The sequence below is a fragment of the Brassica napus genome, chromosome A5, assembly GCF_020379485.1.
Source record: "Brassica napus cultivar Da-Ae chromosome A5, Da-Ae, whole genome shotgun sequence".
In the NCBI taxonomy this organism is placed as follows: Eukaryota; Viridiplantae; Streptophyta; class Magnoliopsida; order Brassicales; family Brassicaceae; genus Brassica; species Brassica napus.
In genome coordinates this window covers 21889542-21911158 of record NC_063438.1, presented here as the reverse complement: position 1 = coordinate 21911158, position 21617 = coordinate 21889542, and the positions used below count along the sequence as shown (strand labels likewise).

At 33.7% G+C, this 21617-nt stretch overlaps 2 protein-coding genes across 4 annotated transcripts; both read right to left on the bottom strand.

The window, feature by feature from the left end:
* Nucleotides 1-251: 251 nt before the first annotated feature.
* Nucleotides 252-6581, bottom strand: LOC106364766 (F-box protein At1g80960-like). 3 transcript variants are annotated; one of them, XM_048779649.1, is made up of 8 exons: nt 6384-6581; nt 5908-6197; nt 5349-5424; nt 4242-5096; nt 3986-4159; nt 1079-3874; nt 687-850; nt 252-602 (listed from the first exon to the last, which is right to left on the bottom strand). In XM_048779649.1, exons 3-6 carry the CDS (start codon nt 5370-5372, stop codon nt 3590-3592), a joined length of 1338 nt encoding a protein of 445 aa, XP_048635606.1. In that variant the 5' UTR covers nt 5373-5424; nt 5908-6197; nt 6384-6581; the 3' UTR covers nt 252-602; nt 687-850; nt 1079-3589. The 3 variants fall into 3 exon arrangements, with proteins under 3 accessions (XP_048635606.1, XP_048635605.1, XP_048635604.1); XM_048779648.1 differs by having other exon boundaries at nt 5349-6197; XM_048779647.1 differs by lacking the exons at nt 5908-6197; nt 6384-6581 and having other exon boundaries at nt 252-592; nt 5349-5697.
* A 7658-nt stretch (nt 6582-14239) lies between these two features.
* LOC111201466 lies at nt 14240-16447 on the bottom strand. Its single transcript, XM_022693501.1, has one exon. The coding sequence runs from the start codon at nt 16445-16447 to the stop codon at nt 14240-14242; it is 2208 nt and encodes a 735-aa protein (XP_022549222.1).
* Nucleotides 16448-21617: the final 5170 nt, after the last annotated feature.

Genomic DNA, 21617 nt, shown 5'->3' with positions numbered 1-21617 from the left:
TCTCCAAGTCACGATAAGAAACGACAGAGAAAAAAAAATGTTCAATTTGTCATCCGTTGGTCACAATTGTAAAATATGTCATATTGCTTAGACAATTTGTTGTCATTTGCTATTTTCTGGTTAGACAATATGTCTCTTGTTATTGGTTAGACAATGCGTATATTTTTTACTCGTTTCTGGTTTGATAATGTTCCTCTTGTTCGTGGTTAGACAATGTCTATGCATTACTCTTTTCTGATATCCCTTTCAAGGACTCTTTCAAAGTAAAGTAACATTAACCATTGGACAAGAAAATAAAGATATGTTCACAATTCCACAAAGTAGTAAATAAGTTTGGTTTCTAAAACATGAAATACAGCTACATATCCGCAACCTCATCATAGATCTCAGCAGCTAACTTCATACGCGTTGTCGGGATGCACCGGTCAAAAAGTCCTCAAAACCACAACCAATCGCCTTACTCTCAATATACTTTATGGCTTAAACACCACAGTCACCAGGATCCTCATTCCAGGCACACTTTTGAGTTTTGAAATCTTTAGCTGATGTGAACTTTTTTTCCTCAGCCTTGCAGGAACCATCTCACCAGTATCTGAAAAAACCTACATGCCGCATATATGTAACAAAAACCCACACGCAGCATATAGTAAACCCCTAATCTGTTGCAAAACAAAAAGTACTCATACCTCCTATATTTCTCTACGCAGTCATTTTTACAAGACACACCATACCAGAGACATCATCAGTATTCAATGGAACTTGCAGCTCTTTCCAAAAAAAACTATGATGATACTGTCCAGCGATTCCTTGGTGGTCCAAAGATAGATTGTATATTTCCAGAAGATTGCTTCTGCATTGTAAAGAGTAAAGTGAACAAAACAAGAAGAACAACTCTTTAAAAAAAAAAAAAACACAAGAAGAACAGTGATTCCTTAAAACCTGAACAACAACAACAACACCCAAACTGATATCGACATATGTAAAGACAAAAAAAAACACTAATATGAACTCTGTGATGAAGAAAATGGAATTCATTGATTCCCAAAATAAATAAATAAATCGAATGGCAGAGACTAACCTTAGATTGCATGAATGGATGATTGAAGCGGATATGAGCTTATAATAGTGTGGAAATCATCGAGAATAAATGATGAAAGGCTTGAGATCGAACGGAACTGTGAATTTCAGAAAGGGGATTTAGGGTTCGTCGACTGGGTTTCGGATTCACTTATCCTATGTGAATCGAATGTTTTAATGGTAGAGTAGAGCGGGTACATGACCAAATTGATGAGCAATCATGTTAAAAAGAAAGAGAATCAAGAGTTTGAAGATTTCGCAATTTGGGAATTTAGGGTTCTTGGGGTCACGCGAAAGAGAGTTGTCGTTGGGTTTTACTTTTTTTTTTTTTTTTTTTTAAGCCTTTACCTTTTATTTTTGTCAACATAACTGTATTTTTACTCGTGGTTTAGGAGTGTTTATTTTTTAAATTGGCTTAATTAATTTAATGGATTGGGTATTTTGAACTTTAACCCACTTTTTCTTTCTTTCTTTGTTTTTTTATGTTATTTTAGTCATTACATACAAAATGTATGTTATTATAGGTAATTTCCCTTATTATTATTTTTTATTTTACCAATAAAGACTCACCATTCATATTTTTACATCTTAATGTTATTATACTTTAAACCTTTCAATTTCTTAAATACAAAAACAAAATTCAAAGCATCAATCATTCAAATACAAAGAAAATATTTTTTTACTATAGAAATGTAAACTAATGAGCAATTGATATAAGTGCTTTTCGTTTGGATTTCATAGTGTGCTTTAGAGGCTAAAATGGTTACTAAAACTAAGTGTTTAAAAAACTAAACATATAACTAAACTAATTCAATAACCTAATCAGCATATTTAAGTTAAACATACATTTGTCCATTGACCTCTCGGAGGACACTTGTATGATGAGTCAACGGTATCACTAGAGTCGAAACAGCACCCATGTAAACTATGTCTTCTTACAAATACGGATTCACAATCAGCATCATCATTTTTGTTTCTTTTTTTGTTGTAAGGTAAAACTGGTTCCTTCAGCCCTTTTTCTATGTGTTGGTGTTCTATAGGACCGACATAAGACTCGACTTGTTAGATATTAAGGATCCTTTATTGCTATTTTCTTTTTAATTTTAATGCAAAAAATAGTTCCAAAAAAAAAAACTATTATCAAGAACTGTCTACAAAATTTAAAATTTATCATGAGCAACATTTAGCTGTGAACTCAAAAAGTATGACATGCAGGGAATAAAAGTGAAATATATCAAGAATCGTTTTCTGTTACAAAAAAAAAAAAATCAAGAATCCTTTACAACTTCTGAAAGTCTTGATTGGATTAGGAAGTAATTCACTTATAACCTTTTACAGAAAGCACTATAATTAAACATAATCTTAGGTAAAAAGAAAAAGAAATCATAATATGAGAGGAGTGAGTTTGATGAGATTCATTCAAGTAGACTTTTAGAGACTTGCAACTCACAACATGAAAAGCATATTCTCACCCACATGGGGATCAACTATTCTGGTAATATGCTCAAATGTTTTTAACTGAAGGTTATGATAGGTTCTTCCTTCCCCAAACACCGAATAAAGTGTATTGAGTAATCACAACCATGAGATATCGCCTATAAAGTTTGGTTGGGTATAAAATAAATGCAAAGATATCATTCCAAGGAACATAATATTTGTTTCTCGACCTTTTCCCTTATGAATAATATATTCTTAGACCATATCAAAGCACTCATTTAGCTAATGTGGGACTCAAAACTGGATATATTCTTAGTTGCAGATACAGTAGTAGTAGCCTACACATTTGTCAATCACAATCTCTATTTATCTTTTTCTATGGCCTTATTCTGTTGAAGATGCAAAGTGTTGATGGTAATATATATGCACGCATAAAACTTTTTGAAAACTCAAGAAGACTAAAAATCATTGAAATAGTTGAGGGTCGAAAGTGTAGAGCAAAGAGAAAAAAAGCAAAGCAATAGAAGTAGAGATGTTCGCTTCTAACATATGTATGAACATATTAATGCAAGCAAACACACATGCATCCGAAAGAATGTTGTAGTTATTAGATCAGACTAGACAGGAAAAAAAATACAAACATAATAATACACAGGAATGGAGGGGCCAAATGGTTTGAGTGTTAAGAAAATGGGACCCTCCAGTAATTTTATACTGTATAGAGAGAATATGGTACTAAACTTGTTGAAGGAGACAATTTGAAAATATTCCTTATCATCTTTGAAAGCAAAACAAATTTTCCAACTAAAACTTTCATTTGTTTGCCATCTTAACAAAGGCTTCTTTACTCGACTGAGTAAAAAAAGTATTTAACATTAGCCAGATAAGCCCTTTTAACATCAGTAACATGTGACTAAAAGTCTTGATAAAATCATTAGACTCATCATAATGTACCTAGAGAAAGAAAATGACTCTATGAACAAGGAACAAAAACAATCCAGACGAATGAAAAGCATTGAGAATGGAAAGTTGGAATAGTGTGTCTTTCAACATAATAAGTTGAATTCAAAATCGACTAGAAACATTTGATGGTAATGTCCGGTTGATCTTCTGTTTGAAGTGCCTGAAGCTTGGCCACTGCGGCTTCTATCTTTGATTTTTTGCTTGCAGGAAATAACGTTAACTTGATCATCATCTTAGATACTACCATGTGTTGCCTAATCAAGAGTGATGCTAAGGCAAACTCTTCCTCTGAACCGCTGAAGTTATGCATCCACACCGTATTTACGCGGAATTCAGCATTGGGGAAATTATTATTATTCTTCCAAGAATCACTTTCTTCCCTAGGAGCATTGTTATCCTGCACAACATATATACATATATATATACCAACAACGTCCATAAATTATGTTATAGTTAAGACAACCTAAAAAGACTTGGTTAATCATGAGGAATCAATCATCAAACATACCTTGAATATGATCTCGAGCTCTATCATTTTACGAGTCCATAAACGTAAGACTTGTCTTAACCTCTCAACTTCTGTCGGATTCATTAGATCCACACGCACCGACAAGGATGCAGTCGGTATCAAAAAATCACCTGATAAGTTGACAAATTCTTCATGCCCAATGCTTTTTTTCTCCTGACATGGAAACAATTTCAAAACTCAACATCAAATGCCAAAATTAATTCCTCGTAAGTACATTAATTCGAAAACAGTATACCTTTGATATATTGTAGCTGATGTGGGGCATGTATTCCCCTGCAACCCAAAAGTTTCTATTGAATTGGAGTTGGGGGGCCGTGAGGAAAAATTCATCTCTCCTAAAATATCTATATGTGATGGCGAGGATTTCTAGACTAGCTGCTGACACTCTAATGCCATCAGCATTTCTGCAACAAGCAACTAGTAGGAGCTTTAATTTCTTGTTCTCAATCTTCAAAGGATCACCATTTTTCTTTGAGAACTTGATGTCTAGTACAAGCACCTCGAGAGAAGAGCAAAATGCGAGTACTCTGTTAAAGACTCCAACCTCGGCCACAATACATGAGAGTTTGAGGGTCTGGAGATTGGAGCAATTGCTGAAGGGAAGTGAGTTTTCAAGATTGTAGAAACCTAGTGAGAGTGACCTAAGGCTTGGATGGGACATGACGTTAGGTGAAATGTCACGAAATCTGTTGAAGTCCTCTAGATCCATAGGAACACAAGGGTGTGGACAATGGTGTGTAAGTGTGAGAACTCTGGTGTGTTTCACGCAAGTTAGTGCTTGAATCCAAGTATTGAGCATTCCATTTACACTTTGGAATGAGTAATGGTCGATTGCACAGCTCTCTAGATGTCCACGGTGATTATCTATAATCTTAGTCATCAGTGTAGCAACTCGATTCGAACCATAAATCGGCTCTTTGGAATTGACAATCCTTGTCATGTCCAAGATTAGGTGAGGTATGTGCTTCCACACGTGTTCCCATCGTTTGGACATAACACTCGTCCTTACCGCTTCTTCTGTGGAAAGTCTCGATAATATCACAAGCAATACATCGTCCGGGAGATTGCTGATCCAATCAACATCATTAACCTGATCATGATATCATAAGCAAAATAGGATGAAGAAATAAAAAAAAAAGTTCTGTAAGAATTTAAAACATCTTCCCAATTTATTCAGGGGTAACTAAAAAACACTCTAAGCCAAAATCCGATGAACATGGAACAAGAACCAAGCAAATATATACTTGCCGCATACATAAAGTTAGAATCAGATTAGACAAATCGAAAACCCTAAACCTAAAGATACATTCCATCCGAACTCAAACTTGTATACCAACGTTACCTGATCAGATGATGATCTCTCCATATTGCTGTGAGATTCTGAAATTCCACTCCGAGTTCTGATTCGGTTGCTGGTTCTGTTCATATTTGTTTATTTATACTTGTTTCTTTCCACAACTTTTCCCCTTTTCCTTTTACTTAGGGGGTTTGTTTTCAATAAGATTTTAATGTTAATTATAGTAAAACAATCTTATTAGTTTTGCTATTTTAATATCATGTTTAAGATTTGTTTAGATGAATTATTATTTTATAATTATCTTTTGTTTAAGGTTTTTTAAAAGAGAATTTATTTTTTTTAAATGGAAAATTAAGATTTAAAAAAAAGAAAATTAGAATTTTTAAAAGAAGGAAAATTAAAAATTTTAAAAGAAGGAAAATTAGGACTTAAGAAAAGGAAATATTATTTAATAAATTATTTTCAAATAGATTTTTAATTTTTTTATTAAAAGTAAAATTATTTTCTAATAGCTTTTTTTTTAAGAAAAAATAGGATTTTTAGAAACTTTTAAGCAACTTGAGAGCTCTAGGAGTTGAATTTCAAATTTTAGACCTAGACATACCAGTTCTAGCATTGTGTCAGCATCTTCTTCTAGTGAACTCTTAGTAAGTAAATGACACGTAAGACCCAGCACCCAAGTCCCAGTTTTCAATCTCACACTTGCAGTCGTCCATTGAAGTACGTAGTGACCGTAGAGGAAGCTAGATAGATGCAAAGATCTGCTTCCGTTATCGTACCTCACTTGGAGTTTCACTTGACGGAGCCTCTCGTACAAACGGAAAATTATTCACGTTGGATATATATAGTGGTTACTGTGTTTAATAGGGCGATGGTGGATAACTTATCCATTACCTGCACACGCAAAGAACATGATCAGTCATGTTAGGACCACGGAACTTCTGATTAAAAATTACGAAACCAAAATCAAATAAATTATAATATAAATACTAAAAACATTTAAAAAAATCATAAAGAAATAGACGAAATTCGCGAAGTCGAGATTTGATCTCTTTCATTAACTCAATAAATCGTCCGTACTGTGTGACGATTTTATGCGATTTTTGAATCCCATGATACAACCGTGATGAGACCGTTTCACAATACCCGAAACAAACAAACTATTACGATATACTCCTAAGACACTTCCTTTTAAAAGAGAAAATCTAAAAAGTATCTTTTAGTGAGAGAAAGTTTCTTTTTCTAGTGAAAGATGATTGTGTGAGTTATGAGATGATCATCTTTGTGAAGTGGAATATGGTTTATTTATAGTGGATCAAGTTTAGCTAACTCGGCCACTAAGTTTTTTAAATTTTTTTTTTTTAAATATTCAAAACTCAATTTACGCAGCTTTGGACTTGTAAAAATGAATCAAATACATTTCCATAACCATTCACATTAATTCAAAATTTTACCCAACCTATTAGACTTATAAAATTCTATTCACACTTCCAATTTGTTACACAAGCTATTGGACTAATAATTAAATTGGTCCAACAGTTACAAGCATTAGTCATTTACTCATTTGTCTCGTTTGATACAAGCAGTGGTCATTGTTACAAGCAATATTCATTAGCAAAACTGTTTTGTTACAAGCAGTAGTTATTGTTACAAGCATTAGTCGTTAGGAAAACTTGTTTGTTACAAGCATTAGTCATGGCTGATCATAATGAAATCGTAACAAACCCTAAGACATTCAAAAAAATTGTTACAACAAAATCATAATCATCAAAATGGTTACCTTCTCTGTAACTTTTGACAATCATTGAAGACATTCGAAAAATTTGATTACATGAAACATATATACTACACAGATATAATGAACGTTTAGACTTCTTTCAAATTCTAAGGGTAGATGTAGTCAAGAGTTTGGTGTGTGCAAGTGCACCATTAAAAACTTGTAATAACTTATATAATCTTCTAAGTCTATGCCCCATAAATACAAAAATATTACAGCCCCAGATCATCTTTAATGATACAAGGGTTCTAATTGGTGATTTATGAAAAAAAAGTTATAACAGGAACCACACGAAATACAACAGGAATGAGATGAAAAAATGAAAAAATGAAAAAGAATAAATTGATTGGAATGAGTAGGAAAATATATTCATTTTGTTCATTCTCAAATTTAATAATTAGTATTTTGTTTTAAAATATCTATGAAAAAGGAATAAAATTATGTAGAATAATATTATCTATAAATGATACTTCTGGTAAAAAATTAAGGAATAAAGAGAAATTAAATATTCCTTCTCATCCTATGGGAGCCAAATTTGCCAAATAAGTAGATAGAATTGTTAAGATTTTAAATGAAATTTCACATGTAATGAAAAAGGTATGCCATGATGGCTTATTCATTATAGTGTTTTTTTTGGTAAAATATTCATTATAGTGTTTATTATTAATGATACTTAGATCATATATATGATATAAGTAATGATAAAAATCACCCAATTATGGGAACGCTTACAACATTATGGTTGGAATCAATAAAAATATAGACCTTGTTGCAGCAAAAGTTTATCTTCACAATTCCTATTGACATGATAATTGCTGTCACATTTGGATTTTCTTTTTCAATCGTCATTTTCGCTATTTCTCCATCTTTTCCAACCAGTTCTGGCTACTTTGAACTTTTTTTTCTGAAAATTAATTATTTTATATAGTATCCTAAATATTAGTTTTGGAGTACAATAAAAATTTTATTTACTTTATTTGAATACTACACTTGTTACAAAGTAAGCAAGAAATTAAAAACAAAACCAAAGAGAGAGAGAGAAAAGAGAGAAAACGCGTGGGAGGAAAGCACCGACGTCCGGCGGCGCGTATGCGCGCGTGTCGGCACCGGTGGCTCCCTTCTTGTCGATCCATGCTAGGTTTCCCACAGTGCGCGTCGATCTGCTGTCCTATCCGATATATTTTCGGATCTGGACTAGGGTTTTATCGCCGGAAGAGATCTGTCTACGGAGGGTTTCAAACGGCGGTAACCTCCCTTTCTCTGGATTCGTGGTGAGGTAGTAGGACGCGGCTCGTCGTGACAGCTTGTTAGTTTTTTGGGTTGAAGTTAGGGTTTATTCCGGGAGGCGGAGGCTCCGTTAGTTCCGCCGTCGCCGTTCAAGTTTCCGGGGGTGGAGGCTTCTTCAGCTCTGCGTCGCCGGCAAAGTCTCCGGGAGGTAGAGGCTCTCTCAGCTCTGCGTCGTCGGTATCATGCACCGAGGGGTGAAGGCGTCTTGTACCTTTCCCCGTCGACTCTTGCTTTTTCTTCTTCTTCTGCTTAATTTTTAGATTAGTTTTTTAGGGCCTTTGTGTTTGTTTATGGCGTTGGTGATGTTTGAGACCCGTGTGTGCGCTCTCGTTGGAGGAAGAGAGAAGCGTCCGTATCAAGATGGTGATGTTCTGTGAGCCGATGTTGTTACTCTGGTGTGTGCTTGAACGGTGGTGGTGATGATCTCGCTCCGGCGATTGATCTCGCCGGTAAAGATTACACTAGAGTAAAAGACGGCGGTGGTGAAGAGTGTGTGTAGGTCATGGGATCCGGTTTGTCACGGTGAGGCATGTTCCTGTAGTGGCCGGTGAGACGCGTCCGTTCTCCGACGTAAGTGCTCCCGGTGGTGGCGACGTTTTGCGGGTTTGCTTCTCGAGGTAGGGCGAACCGCGAGTCGGCGAGTTTGGTTTCGAGGGTAACGGGCTTGGGCCTAAGCGGGTTGGTTCGTTTAAGTTGGGCTTTGTGTTTGGGCCTTTAGGTCTTTGTAACTCACTTTAGGCTTCGGCCTTTTTTGCTAATCTAATTCAGTTGGGAAAAAAAAATACAAAGTAAGCAAGAAAAAATATATTAAAATTGGATATATGTCATTTGAATTACGTAAGAGGATATACAACATCAGGAAAAATATTATTCAAGTCTATTTTTCAAAATATTTCATTTGTTTTCAAATTGAACAAAGTTAGACAACAAAATAAATGTTTATATATCACCACTATAATAAATTAATTAATATTAGTTTATAAATAAATGAAAATGAATGAGATAATAGGTTGAAATCAAGCATTTTCCCAAAAAAGTTTCATATCATACATATATTCATTTGTTTAACAAAACAAATACTTTTTGAAAAAATAAAAATACTTTTTTCATAATATATGAATATCTATCCAAGAGACATTAATTTATTTTATGAAAGTTTTTTTATTTATTTATATACTTTTCCGCCATACAAATTTGAAAATTATTTACTTAAAATTTTTCTTTTCGCATTTTAAAATTTTGAAAATTATTATAAGTCAATTATATAGTACCCAAAGTTTAAAAAATTACATATTACTAAATAAGTAATGTTCCAACTCCGAATATTTTGCTTAAAAATACATGTGCCTATATACATACTAGTTTTACAAGTGATTTTTTTTAATTAATTTCATAATAGTGTAGGAATTAAAACCAACACAACATGAATGAAACTAAATATATTTTAAAATTAGAGTGATTATGCTCAATACCCCAAATAGAAGATAAAATCTGCAAAGTACCTTTTGTGACAAAATAAAAAAAAAATCTGCAAAGTACCTATGACAAAACATAAATGGTTCCAGCTATGCACTTTGTTACTTGATGTTCCAAAATTGCCCTTCTTCTGTTCTGACACAAAATCAGTAACGTGCTCTGACGCTGTTGTTGGCAGGAATTTGTAGCAGTGTGACTATTCAAGGTTGTAGGTGTGGCTGTAGAAGAGTTTTTGTCCGTATGTTGCTTAAACTAATTTTCGACCGCAAGATTGTAATTGATATTTCATGTATTTAAATAAATAAAAAAGAGAGATTCATTTGATATCATCAAAATTTTAATGTTTTATCTTTTCAACGTCTTTTTTTAAATCTCTCAAATACAACAATAACTATGCTATCGCCATTAATCTTTCGATGGTCATCCTTATCTCGTTTCTGTCATTGATAGACCAATTCCATTAAAATTAGATTTTACATGTATACTAGTGAGTAATGATATCAAAGTAAGTCATGCGTCCCACAAATCTCTCTGTTTGTTAGTCTCAAACGAGAGTAACTACAAGCATATGAAAAGAAATATTTTTGGGAATGAAGATCTTTGCAATCTGTCTAAAATCTACAAAGAACACATACAAGTTTCAGTGTAATGGATAGCCACTAAAACATACTATATAAACATATTTGTATGGTTATTGATATACTGAAAGTTAGTATACAATGTTAGTTGTTATATAAAATGTTAGCGTATAAACTTTTTAATAGCCGACAACACAAAAAGTATCATTAACATATCTTATGAACATATGAGTCTTATGTAGTTGAAAATAGAATGTTAACCTTGAATATTAGATGCTAAAAATAATATTAGCGTCTAAATTTACTATTAAACTATAATATTAGTATGTAAGTTGTATTATAATCATATATCTTTTAATGTTAAAATAATAAAGAAAAGGTTGGAGGCATATTTTATACTTTTAAATAATCAATATTGTTAAACGATACAATTATAGTTAGAAGCAAAATTTTATAGTTGACAATAATCCATATTGTGTGATTTTGAGGTATTGGTTATGTCTCAACTGGTGTCTCCCTCTCTCTCTCTCTCTTCTTTCTACATTTTTCATTTTTGTTTTTTTCTCGGTGCGTAAAGAATTTCTCTGCATTGTATTATCAAAGCAAGCAATGCTATGACATGTCGACAAGTCCAAGTTCTACAAATTATTTTACAAGTAAATACTAGAGATTGAATTACAGGTTTTGTTAAAAAACTATGTATCTGAAGGAGCGGAAGTACCTTTAGTAACCGATAACGCGAAGGTAACGTTGAATTCTGAGAATACCCGTTAGCTAAGCCTTCTTAAAGCCGTTGAATTCTTAGAGAATGCCCGGAAGTAAGGATTCAAGAGTTTGTTAACACAAAAGCTCTAGTTTATTAATTCAATGATTCAAAAAGTTGTGTCTCTCACAAGCCAAGAGATCACAATATATATAGGGACATAAGTCCTAACAAATAAAGGAAAACCTAAACGTAAGCTAAAAAGGAAAACATAGATATCTTAGAAAAGGAAATAAGAAAACCAAAGCTCAAGGGTTTTAGGATGTACGCTACATCAGGTCCCCTCCCTTACGAGAGATTCGTCCACGAATCCGGATAGCAAGTCATCATCAGGCTCGTACTTGAACAGGTGCCGGACGTTAAAAACATCTGCAGTATGAACATGTGGGGGCAAAGCAAGGCGATAGGCATTGGGATTAATCTTCTCAATGATTTCAACCGGACCTATTTTGCGCGCCTTTAATTTGTTGTACTGACCCACGGGATATCTTTCCTTGGTGAGAACAGCCTAAACAGAATCGCCAACTTGAAAATGCACTTCCCTGCGATGCTTGTCTGCTGCACGTTTATACTTGACGGTCGTTCCTTGCAAGTTATCTTGTGCTTTAAGATGGGTGTTGGAGATCTCGTCGATAAGTTCAATAGCACGACCATGGAACTCGCCAGGTTGGGGAAGAGGAGTCAACGACAAAGGTCCCCGCGGTATCACTCCATAAACAACTTTAAAAGGGCTGAACCCAAGGCTTCTATTAGTTGCATGATTGTGAGCAAATTCTGCCTGGCACAAAAATGAATCCCAAGAGCGGAGATTATCACCGACCAAACACCGTAACATATTTCCTAAGCTCCGATTTGTAACCTCTGTTTGACCATCCTTTTGTGGATGGTAAGCAGAGCTCATGTCCAAAGATGTCTTAAAGAGCTTCCAAAGGGATCGCCAAAAGTGACTAATGAACCTAGAATCGCGATCTGAAACGATAGACGTAGGGAGGCCGTGAAGCCTATAAATTTCTCGAAAGAAAAGCTGAGCAACCTGCACGGCATCTGTAGTCTTCTTGCAAGGAATAAAATGCGCCATTTTTGAAAATCGATCAACCACAACGAAAATAGAATCATTCCCCCGTTGAGTTCGAGGAAGTCCGAGAACGAAGTCCATGCTGATATCGCTCCATGGCTGCGTTGGAACTGGTAAAGGAAGATAAAGGCCAGCGTTGGAAGCATGGCCTTTGCCTTGCTGACACGCCATACAACGAGTCACGAACCTCTCTACATCACGTCGAAGTGTTGGCCAAAAATAAGATTTGGAGACAAGTTTAAGTGTTCGATCCCGTCCCACATGACCTTCGCTATGTAACTCTTTAATGATTTGTAAACGAAGGCTGCACTCAGGAACGCACAAACGATTGTCTTTGAAGACAAACCCGTCAACCAAAGAGAAGTCAGAGCGCACCCCGTGCGTAAGATCCAACCATATCGCACCAAAGAAAGGATCCAGCGGATAGAGGTCTGCCAAAAGGTCGAACCCGAGGACTGAAACCCGCGAGGTAGCGACCAGAGCATGACGTCGACTCAGCGCGTCTGCCACTTTGTTGAGCTTCCCGGACTGATGTTTAATAACAAATGTAAACTGTTGCAAGTATGCAGTCCACGATGCATGTCGAGATGAGATTTTGTCTTGTGTGCCCAAATACTTTAAGGCAACATGATCGGTGAACAACACAAACTCTTTGTGGGCGAGATAGTGCCGCCAATGTTTGACTGCTTGTACCACCGCATAGAACTCCACATCATAAGTGCTGTACCTACTACGTGCACCGGCTAACTTCTCACTGTAATAAGCAATAGGACGACCATGCTGGCTCAGAACAGCTCCGATTCCCAATTTCGAGGCATCACAGTGTAATTCAAAAGGGGCGTCAAAATCAGGTAACACAAGTATTGGGGCCGTCGTCAACTTCGTTTTGATCAATGAAAAGGCAGCATCGGCTTCCTTAGTCCATGAGAAAGAGACATTCTTCATACAATCCGTAATTGGTGCCATAATAGCACTAAAACTGTGAACGAAGCGTCGATAAAAGGAAGCTAAACCATGAAAACTCCGGACCTCAGAAATCGTTTTTGGTATCGGCCAGGAAGCCACAGCCTCAACTTTCTGCGGATCTACCCTCAACCCTGCTGCCGAAACTACATAGCCAAGGAATAAAACCTCCGATGTGCCGAAGTCACACTTCTGTCGTGCGATAAAAAGCTTCTCCTTACGAAGTGCTAGTAAGACTTCTCGCAGGTGTAACAAGTGGTCCTCCAAGGTGGTGCTAAAAATCAGAATGTCATCGAAATAGACAACCACGAACCTCCCTATGAAAGGCCGAAGGGCTTGATTCATGACTCTCATGAACGTACTTGGTGCGTTTGATAGCCCGAACGACATTACTAGCCATTCAAACAGTCCTTCTCGCGTCTTAAAAGCTGTTTTCCATTCATCACCCGTAGGCCTGGGATTTTTATCCATAACCGAATACCCGAACCGGAACCGATCCGAAATGGACCGGTTCGGTTCGGTTTCGGTCCTAGACAATTTATCCGATGGATATTAGTGTTAATTATCCATGGGTATCGGTTCGGTTTTGGTTTTTACCCGAAACCGAACGGGTACCCGTTTAACCCGAATTCTATGTTTAAAAAACATAGATTTGTATCTTCTGAGGGTCGAACCCGGGTTGGATAGGCAAAGCAACAACTGTTATACCACTAGACTAGTTCAACTTTGTTGTATTTAATACATGTTACTAATATATATACGATTTCTATTTACTTTTCCTTAAAAAAATAAAATAAAAAAATAAAAAACTGGTATATAATTATTTTATTTTGCAAATATTTATATAATTCACATAAGAAACGGGTATCCGGAACCGACCCGAAACCGGTAGTACCCGATCCGAAATCCGAACCGAAATCTACTAAGTACTCATTGGGTATAGAATTCATTTATCCGAAAAACCCAGACCCGATCGGTTCCTATCCGAACCCGAACCGAATATTCGAAATCCCAGCCCTAATCACCCGGACGGATACGAATTTGATGATAGCCGCTTTTAAGATCGAGTTTAGTAAAAATTGATGCTTTACCGATCTGATCCAGTAAGTCATCAAGGCGAGGGATAGGAAACCTGTAACAGGTCGTGATTTTGTTGATAGCTCTGCTGTCAACGCACATTCGCCAGGAACGATCTTTCTTTGGTATCAACAAAGCCGGTACGGCGCAGGGGCTCAAGCTTTCCCGTACGTAACCTTTGTTAAGTAAATCCTCTACTTGCCGACGAAGTTCCTCGTGCTCTTCAGGACTCATCCGGTAATGTGCCCGATTTGGTAAAACCGCATTAGGTACAAGATCAATTTGATGTTGTATATCACGAAGTGGCGGCAAACCAGCTGGGAGGTCAGTCGGAAAAAGATCGTCGAACTCTTTCAATAGTGGCAAAAAGGCAGGTGGCGCTGGTTGCTGTTGTATTGTTGCTGGAGACGTTGCAACCAGAGCAAAGATAGGACGTGAAGCACGCAGCTCGAGTTCAAATTGTGCTCTCGAGATAATCAACAAGTTTTGCTTGGATTCTGGTTGTTGTTGGCTGGTGCTGGTCGTGAGGTCTTTCTCGGGTGACGGTAGTAACGTAATTTTCCGACCTTGGAATATAAACGAATGAGTATTGGTTTTGCCGTTGTGAATAACCTCGCGATCGTACTGCCAAGGACGTCCAAGGATTATGTGTGATACGTCCATTGGAGCTATATCACAATAAAAGGTGTCTTTGTAGAAGGATCCTATGGTAAAAGTAACTGAAGTTCGTTTGGAGACGAAGACCTCAGCTCCTGTCTGCATCCACAAGAGACGGTATGGGTGTGGGTGGGCTTCGGATGGGAGTGCTAATTTTCGCACTGCTTCCTCTGAGATGACGTTAGCGGAACAACCAGAGTCGACCACAAATCGACATATTTTACCCTTGACCGTGCAAGTCGAACTGAACAATGAAGTTCGTTGCCATGCCTCACTTGTTTTAGGAGCGAAGCAGTTGCGACGTAACATGAGCATGGTGCCGGTGTCGCCTGCGACCTGTTCCTCGTCGAGCTCCTCTAGTTGCTCGTCCTCGTCGTCATAGATAGGGTCTCCAGTGACCTCTGTTTCTGTGGCGAGTAGACCACGACGTCCTAAGGTCGGACAAGCAGTTTGAATATGACCTCTTTCACCGCAAGTGAAACAGCGTAGGGCGTTTGGTCGTGAGGGTCTGCCTTCGACGTGTGTTGTGTTATTGTCCGTTGCTCGAGCAGGGTTCTGTGTGGTCTGTGTAGCATCACGACTCGCAGATAGTTTGGTTTCGTCTGTTGTCGTCGTGTGTGGTTTTGAGTTGTTGTTCCATGAATTGGTGCTGTAGCGATTTTGTTGTTCCACCAGGAGTGCTCGTTGTCGTGCTTCAGAAACTGAACTCGGGTCAAATTGATGAAGCATCGTCTGAAGTTGAGTTCGTAACCCTGCAATATAACGTGCCACTAGCTGGTCCTCGGAATCCTGTATGTCTATCCGAGTGAGCATCTGATAAAATTCATTCGAATAGTCTTCTACGGAACGCGAGCCTTGACGAATGTTGTGGAATTTTTGCAAAAGAAGACTCTCATAGTTGTAGGGAATGAATGTCTTGCGCATATGTTTTTTTAACTTATCCCATGATGAGATCTTCTCTTTCCCTCGTCGAGTACGTGATAGTTTTAGTTGACTCCACCATGCGGCGGCATGACCACGGAAACGAGTTGTGACAAGAGGTACTCTCTTCTGCTCCGGGACGTCTTTGAATTCAATGAATTCTTCGACAGTTACAAACCAGTCGAGTAAGTCCTCAGGTTGCGAACCGCCGTGAAACTCAGGGATATCAATCTTTAAACCCGAAGTCCAGCGAGGTGCATCGTCACGATGGTGCTGTCGATGATGATGTTGATGACGAGGTTGATCCCCGAATGGGTTGTCCAGGTCGTCGTCTTCCTGTTCTTCGAAAACAGGGCTGTGGTTGCGGTTTTGTCTCTGCGTCGGGTTTGCGATTGGTGCGTTTGCTGCGTTTTTCGTAAGCGCGGCTTGAACTCCGGCTTGAACTCCAGTCTGAATTGATTCAGCCAAGGTTCTGCGGATTTCATCATGAAAATTTTCCTGGAAATCTTCCAGGAATTGTTGAAAGTGTGTCCAGTCATTAGCTGGTTCTTTGCCCGGTCGAGGAGCCATCACAAGATCGAAAAACAATGATAGGAATCGAAGTTCAAAGTCTCTGATACCAACTGAAGGAGCGGAAGTACCTTTAGTAACCGATAACGCGAAGGTAACGTTGAATTCTGAGAATACCCGTTAGCTAAGCCTTCTTAAAGCCGTTGAATTCTTAGAGAATGCCCGGAAGTAAGGATTCAAGAGTTTGTTAACACAAAAGCTCTAGTTTATTAATTCAATGATTCAAAAAGTTGTGTCTCTCACAAGCCAAGAGATCACAATATATATAGGGACATAAGTCCTAACAAATAAAGGAAAACCTAAACGTAAGCTAAAAAGGAAAACATAGATATCTTAGAAAAGGAAATAAGAAAACCAAAGCTCAAGGGTTTTATGATGTACGCTACATCAGTATCAAACAACATATAAGCTAATAAACTATTTATCTGCTACACAATCATATATTAGTTAAGGGCAAGTCTCTTGTAACATCTAACAAACCAGTTATCGGTTCTTTGCGTCGGCTAACAAAATATGTATCAGTTAAAAGATCATTGATCACATAACAAAATATTTATCAAACCATTTGTTTTTTTTTTCTTTGTATGAAAGAATGTATCAACCTAAACGTTTATCAGATAACAAATTATATACCATCTAACAAACAATATACCAAAAAGGCACAAAGTAAGAAATGATGTATTAGCTAACAAATGATGTGTTAGGTAACAAACTATAATACATGTTTTTCTAATGATCACAATTATGTATAACATGTTACAAAAATCAATAACATACATAATAAAATAACTAGATTTTGACCCGTGCAACCGCACGGGTGTTTGTTTTCACTTTTCTATACATAAATTATTGTTTTAGAACATAAGTGGTATATATTTTTAATGTTAATCATATACTTAAATATTTATATAACTATTTCAAATACAATAATTTTATAATTTACATGTTATAATTAATTAATTGTTTAAACCTTATGTATTTGCCACTTCTTATTATATATTTATCTTATTGTATTTGCATTTATTTATTAAGCAAATTAATATATTCAAGAGAAAATATATTTAAAAAATATTTTGTATTTAATTTATGCTAAATTATGACCCGTATTTCAAAACTGAATTTCTTTTTACCAATATTTTTATGCTTATTCATTTTAGATAATTTATTATTGTATATATAAAAGTGTAAGATATGTTAATTTTTAGACATGAATTATATAATTTGTTAATTTTAAGTCGTTCTATCATCATATTATATTTTAAATAAATAGTTTATATTTATGAAAATAAAATTTATAAATTTATCAATTGAATATAATTTTATCATATTTATTTTAGTATAATAATTATATTTTAATATGATCATGACTATAAAAGTAGATAAAATAGGATATAATTTATTTATTTTCATTTCTAAACGATAACTTAAAATACATTAAGTTATTGTTTAAATATTACACAGATTTATTAGAATTTTAAAAATATAATATATAAATATATATTATATTTAAAATGAAAATATATTATGATTAAAGTAGTTACAAAGATTTTATATTATTAACTTTAAAGAAATACATGTTAATTTTTATACATGTATTATATAGTTTGATAATGTTAACCCATCTTACCAACATATTATATTTTATTTTTGAACATAAATATTTTATAATTACGAAAATAAAATATATATAAATATATATATTTAATACAATTTTATTATATTTAGCTCAATATAATAATTTTAATATAATATGATTGATTATGATTATATAATAACTAAAATATTATAGATTTTTTTATTTTTCATTTCATATAACTGAATATATTAATGTATAATAATATTTAAACTAATTTCGAAATTAGTGAAAATATTTAAATATAATTTCAAAAATGAAGATCTTGTAAAAATCTTTTTAAACAGATTTGTTAGAATTTTAAAATAAATATATTTATATTTAAAATGAAAAGATATCAAAAGATACTATGATTAAAATATTTTAAAAATTATATTTATTATTAGTCTGAATTAAAATATAGTATGAATTTCTATGAATAGGTCCATTAGGTCCATTTTTAAAAAAATCACACATGAATCAAGGTTGTGACTTCTGTTTTAATATATAAGATAAGGTATCTACAACGAAACATGTATCAGACAACAAAAAATGTATCATCTAATAAATTATGTATCAAGCATAATGTTAACCATAGCGAAAATAAAATGATAAACTTGGTCGCCTCCTCTTCGGCTCCGGCTTCGATTTTAGCTGCTTGAGAAGAGATTTCATCAACTGCTCTTACTTTGGAACGGTACAGCTATCATCTATGCAACCAAACACATTTTAGCATTTCATATGATTTGGATGTATAGATAACTATATTTCTAAACTCCCCAAAAATATATATCATCAATGACTAAAGTTTTAAGAAAAGTAATTAAATACATAAAATAAATTCAATAAACAATAAAACTTAATTTGAATCCAATTTGGTATCATTTGCGTTGTAAGAAAGAAAACTAGATCTCGACCCGCGCAACTGCGCGGGTGTTTGTTTGCAGTTTTATATATGTAGATATTTATTTTGGATTATAAGTAGTATACATTTTTAAAAAGTTAATCGTATACTTAAATGTTTAAATAACTATTTCATATACAATAATTTTATAATTTTATCCTTTATATGTTGTAGTTAATCAATTTTTTAAAAACCGTCATATGTATTTGTTGGTTATTATTATATATTTATCTTAATGTATTTGCATTTAGTTATTAAAAATTTTTATATATACATAAAATAGCATATTTAAAAATTATATTGTATTTATTTATGCTAAATTCTGATCCACCTTTCAAAGCTGGATTTTCTTTAAGCAATATTTTTTTACTTACATTCATTTTAGATAATCTATTATTGTATAAAGAAAAATATTAATTTTCTACATGTAGTATATAGTTTGCTAATGTTAAGTCATTCTGTCATCATATTATATTTATAAAATGAGCATTTTATATTTATGAAAGGAAAATTTTTAAATTTATCAATTTAATATAAATTTATATTTTTAGCTCAATATAATAATTTTATTTTAACATGACTGATTATGATTATAAAATAGATAAAAAATGATATAATTTTTTTATAAACGATAATTGAATATATATTAATGCATAATAATAGTTCATTGCTAATTACAAAATTAGTGAAAATATTTACATAAAATTTTTGAAAATTAAAATATTTATCAACAGATTTGTTATAATAAACTTTAAATATATATATATATATATATATATACATATTTAAAATGAAAAGATATCACGATTAAAGTATTCACAAATATTTTATATTATTAGCTTTAATGAAATACATGTTAATTTATATACATGTATTATATAGTTTGCTAATGTTAACCCGTCTGACCAACGTATTATATTTTTGAACATAAATATTTATAATTATGAAAAAATTATATATAAATTTATTAATTTAAAATTATTTTATCATATTTAGTTCAATATAATAATTTTTTTAATATGATTGATTATGACTATATAATAGATAAAAAAAATAGGATAAAATTTTTACTTTTATTTCATAAATGATAACTGAATATATTAATGTATAATAATATTTCAAAATTAATTACGAAATTGGTGAAAATATTTACATATATTTTTTGAAAATTAAGATCTTGTAAAGACTTTATCTTTTAGATTTAGAAATCTCAGTAATATGCAAGATGTCTGTGATCCGATGAGTTGAGACAAAAATCATATACCTTGAACATTACGTGAAACTCGGATCTCTGAATTTTAACCATGGTTCTTGAATTAAGGTTTAATATTCAGTGACACTGCATAGGATACATGGTGATCCTTAATATACAAAACAGATTTGAACTCTAGTGTTAACAACAGCTAATACGTTTGTGTTGAATTTTTGTTTAATTATCTTCTTTGTTTTTAAAATTCTTAAACATTGTTTTTAAAGCCTGTTGGCTTTAAAGCTGGTCGAGCTAATAATGAAATAATTTTAGATCTTTTTCGGATATTTTAATATATTTTGAGTATTTGTTAGATTTTCTAGTATAATCTAAGTCGTAACCCTTACGCCAAAATTGTTTGAAAAATAATCGTATCTTTTTTTAATATTTTGCGTGGTCAGTTTAAACATATAAGAACTTCTTAGGGAATAAACAGTGAATATTCGGAAAGTAAGATATTTCTGTTGCAACATATTTTTAATTTTGATTATACTTGCTTTGCAAAAAAAAAAAAACAGCCGGTTTTGAAACAGAGCACACTACGAATGATTAGTATGGTTTTAGATATATGTATGGTTTTATAATTTATATGTATAATGTTGGTCAAAACTTGTTAACCAGAAGTATAGTCCCACTACAAATGTATTATAAACATATAAATTTATCATATATATATATATATATATATATATATATATATGTTGGTCAGAACCGGTTTATGATTAATCTAGTTTTAGATAGATGAATGAATTTATAATGTATGTAAAATTCATGGTCAGAATTGTGAAAGTATGATATATTTTTTTTATCAAATGTCTTGAACAAACCGGCTGAATATTTTTATAATGTTAGGTTTGATGGTTCTAATGAGATTTGACATTGTAATGTGTTAACGGTGAAGAAAACGTATACTGGTTAACCAAACCAGATTTTTAGGCTTACGTGTCATTATAGTTACGATTATAGATAAAGATATAATTAGAGAATAAATGAAATATGATTTTTTAGTAATAGTTCATTTTTTAAAATATCACACATGAATCAAGGTTGTGACTTCTGTTTTAATATATAAGATAATAAGAGAGAAGAAACATTTCAAACGATCTTAGATGATGTTTTCAGTTTTTTTTTATTATAAAGGTTTTTGGAACTGAAAAACAAGAACAAAAGAAGCTAAGAAAACAAAGAGGACAAGAGAACATAGACGATACTCGAGCGAATGTTCACTCTCTGATGTTTCCTTCTTGTTTCTGCTGTTAATCTTGTAGATAGGTCTGGTATTTTAGGTCTGAGTCTCTGTTAGCTTGTATTACTTTGCTCTGCTTCTTGTGATCTATGTCTGTCTGTAAAAAAACAGAAAAATTTGGTATAATCTTAACATGTTTACCAAAAAAAAACATAGACG

Excerpts from the sequence above, each read along its gene's own strand:
- LOC106364766 (XM_048779648.1), bottom strand. The coding sequence starts at position 5,432 with ATGAACAGAACCAGCAACCGAATCAGAACTCGGAGTGGAATTTCAGAA. Across the intron at positions 4,160-4,241 it reads TCAGCTACAATATATCAAAG|GAGAAAAAAAGCATTGGGCA; the intron begins GTATACTGTTTT and ends TTTCCATGTCAG. Across the intron at positions 3,875-3,985 it reads AGCTCGAGATCATATTCAAG|GATAACAATGCTCCTAGGGA; the intron begins GTATGTTTGATG and ends TATGTTGTGCAG.
- LOC111201466 (XM_022693501.1), bottom strand. The coding sequence starts at position 16,447 with ATGGCTCCTCGACCGGGCAAAGAACCAGCTAATGACTGGACACACTTT.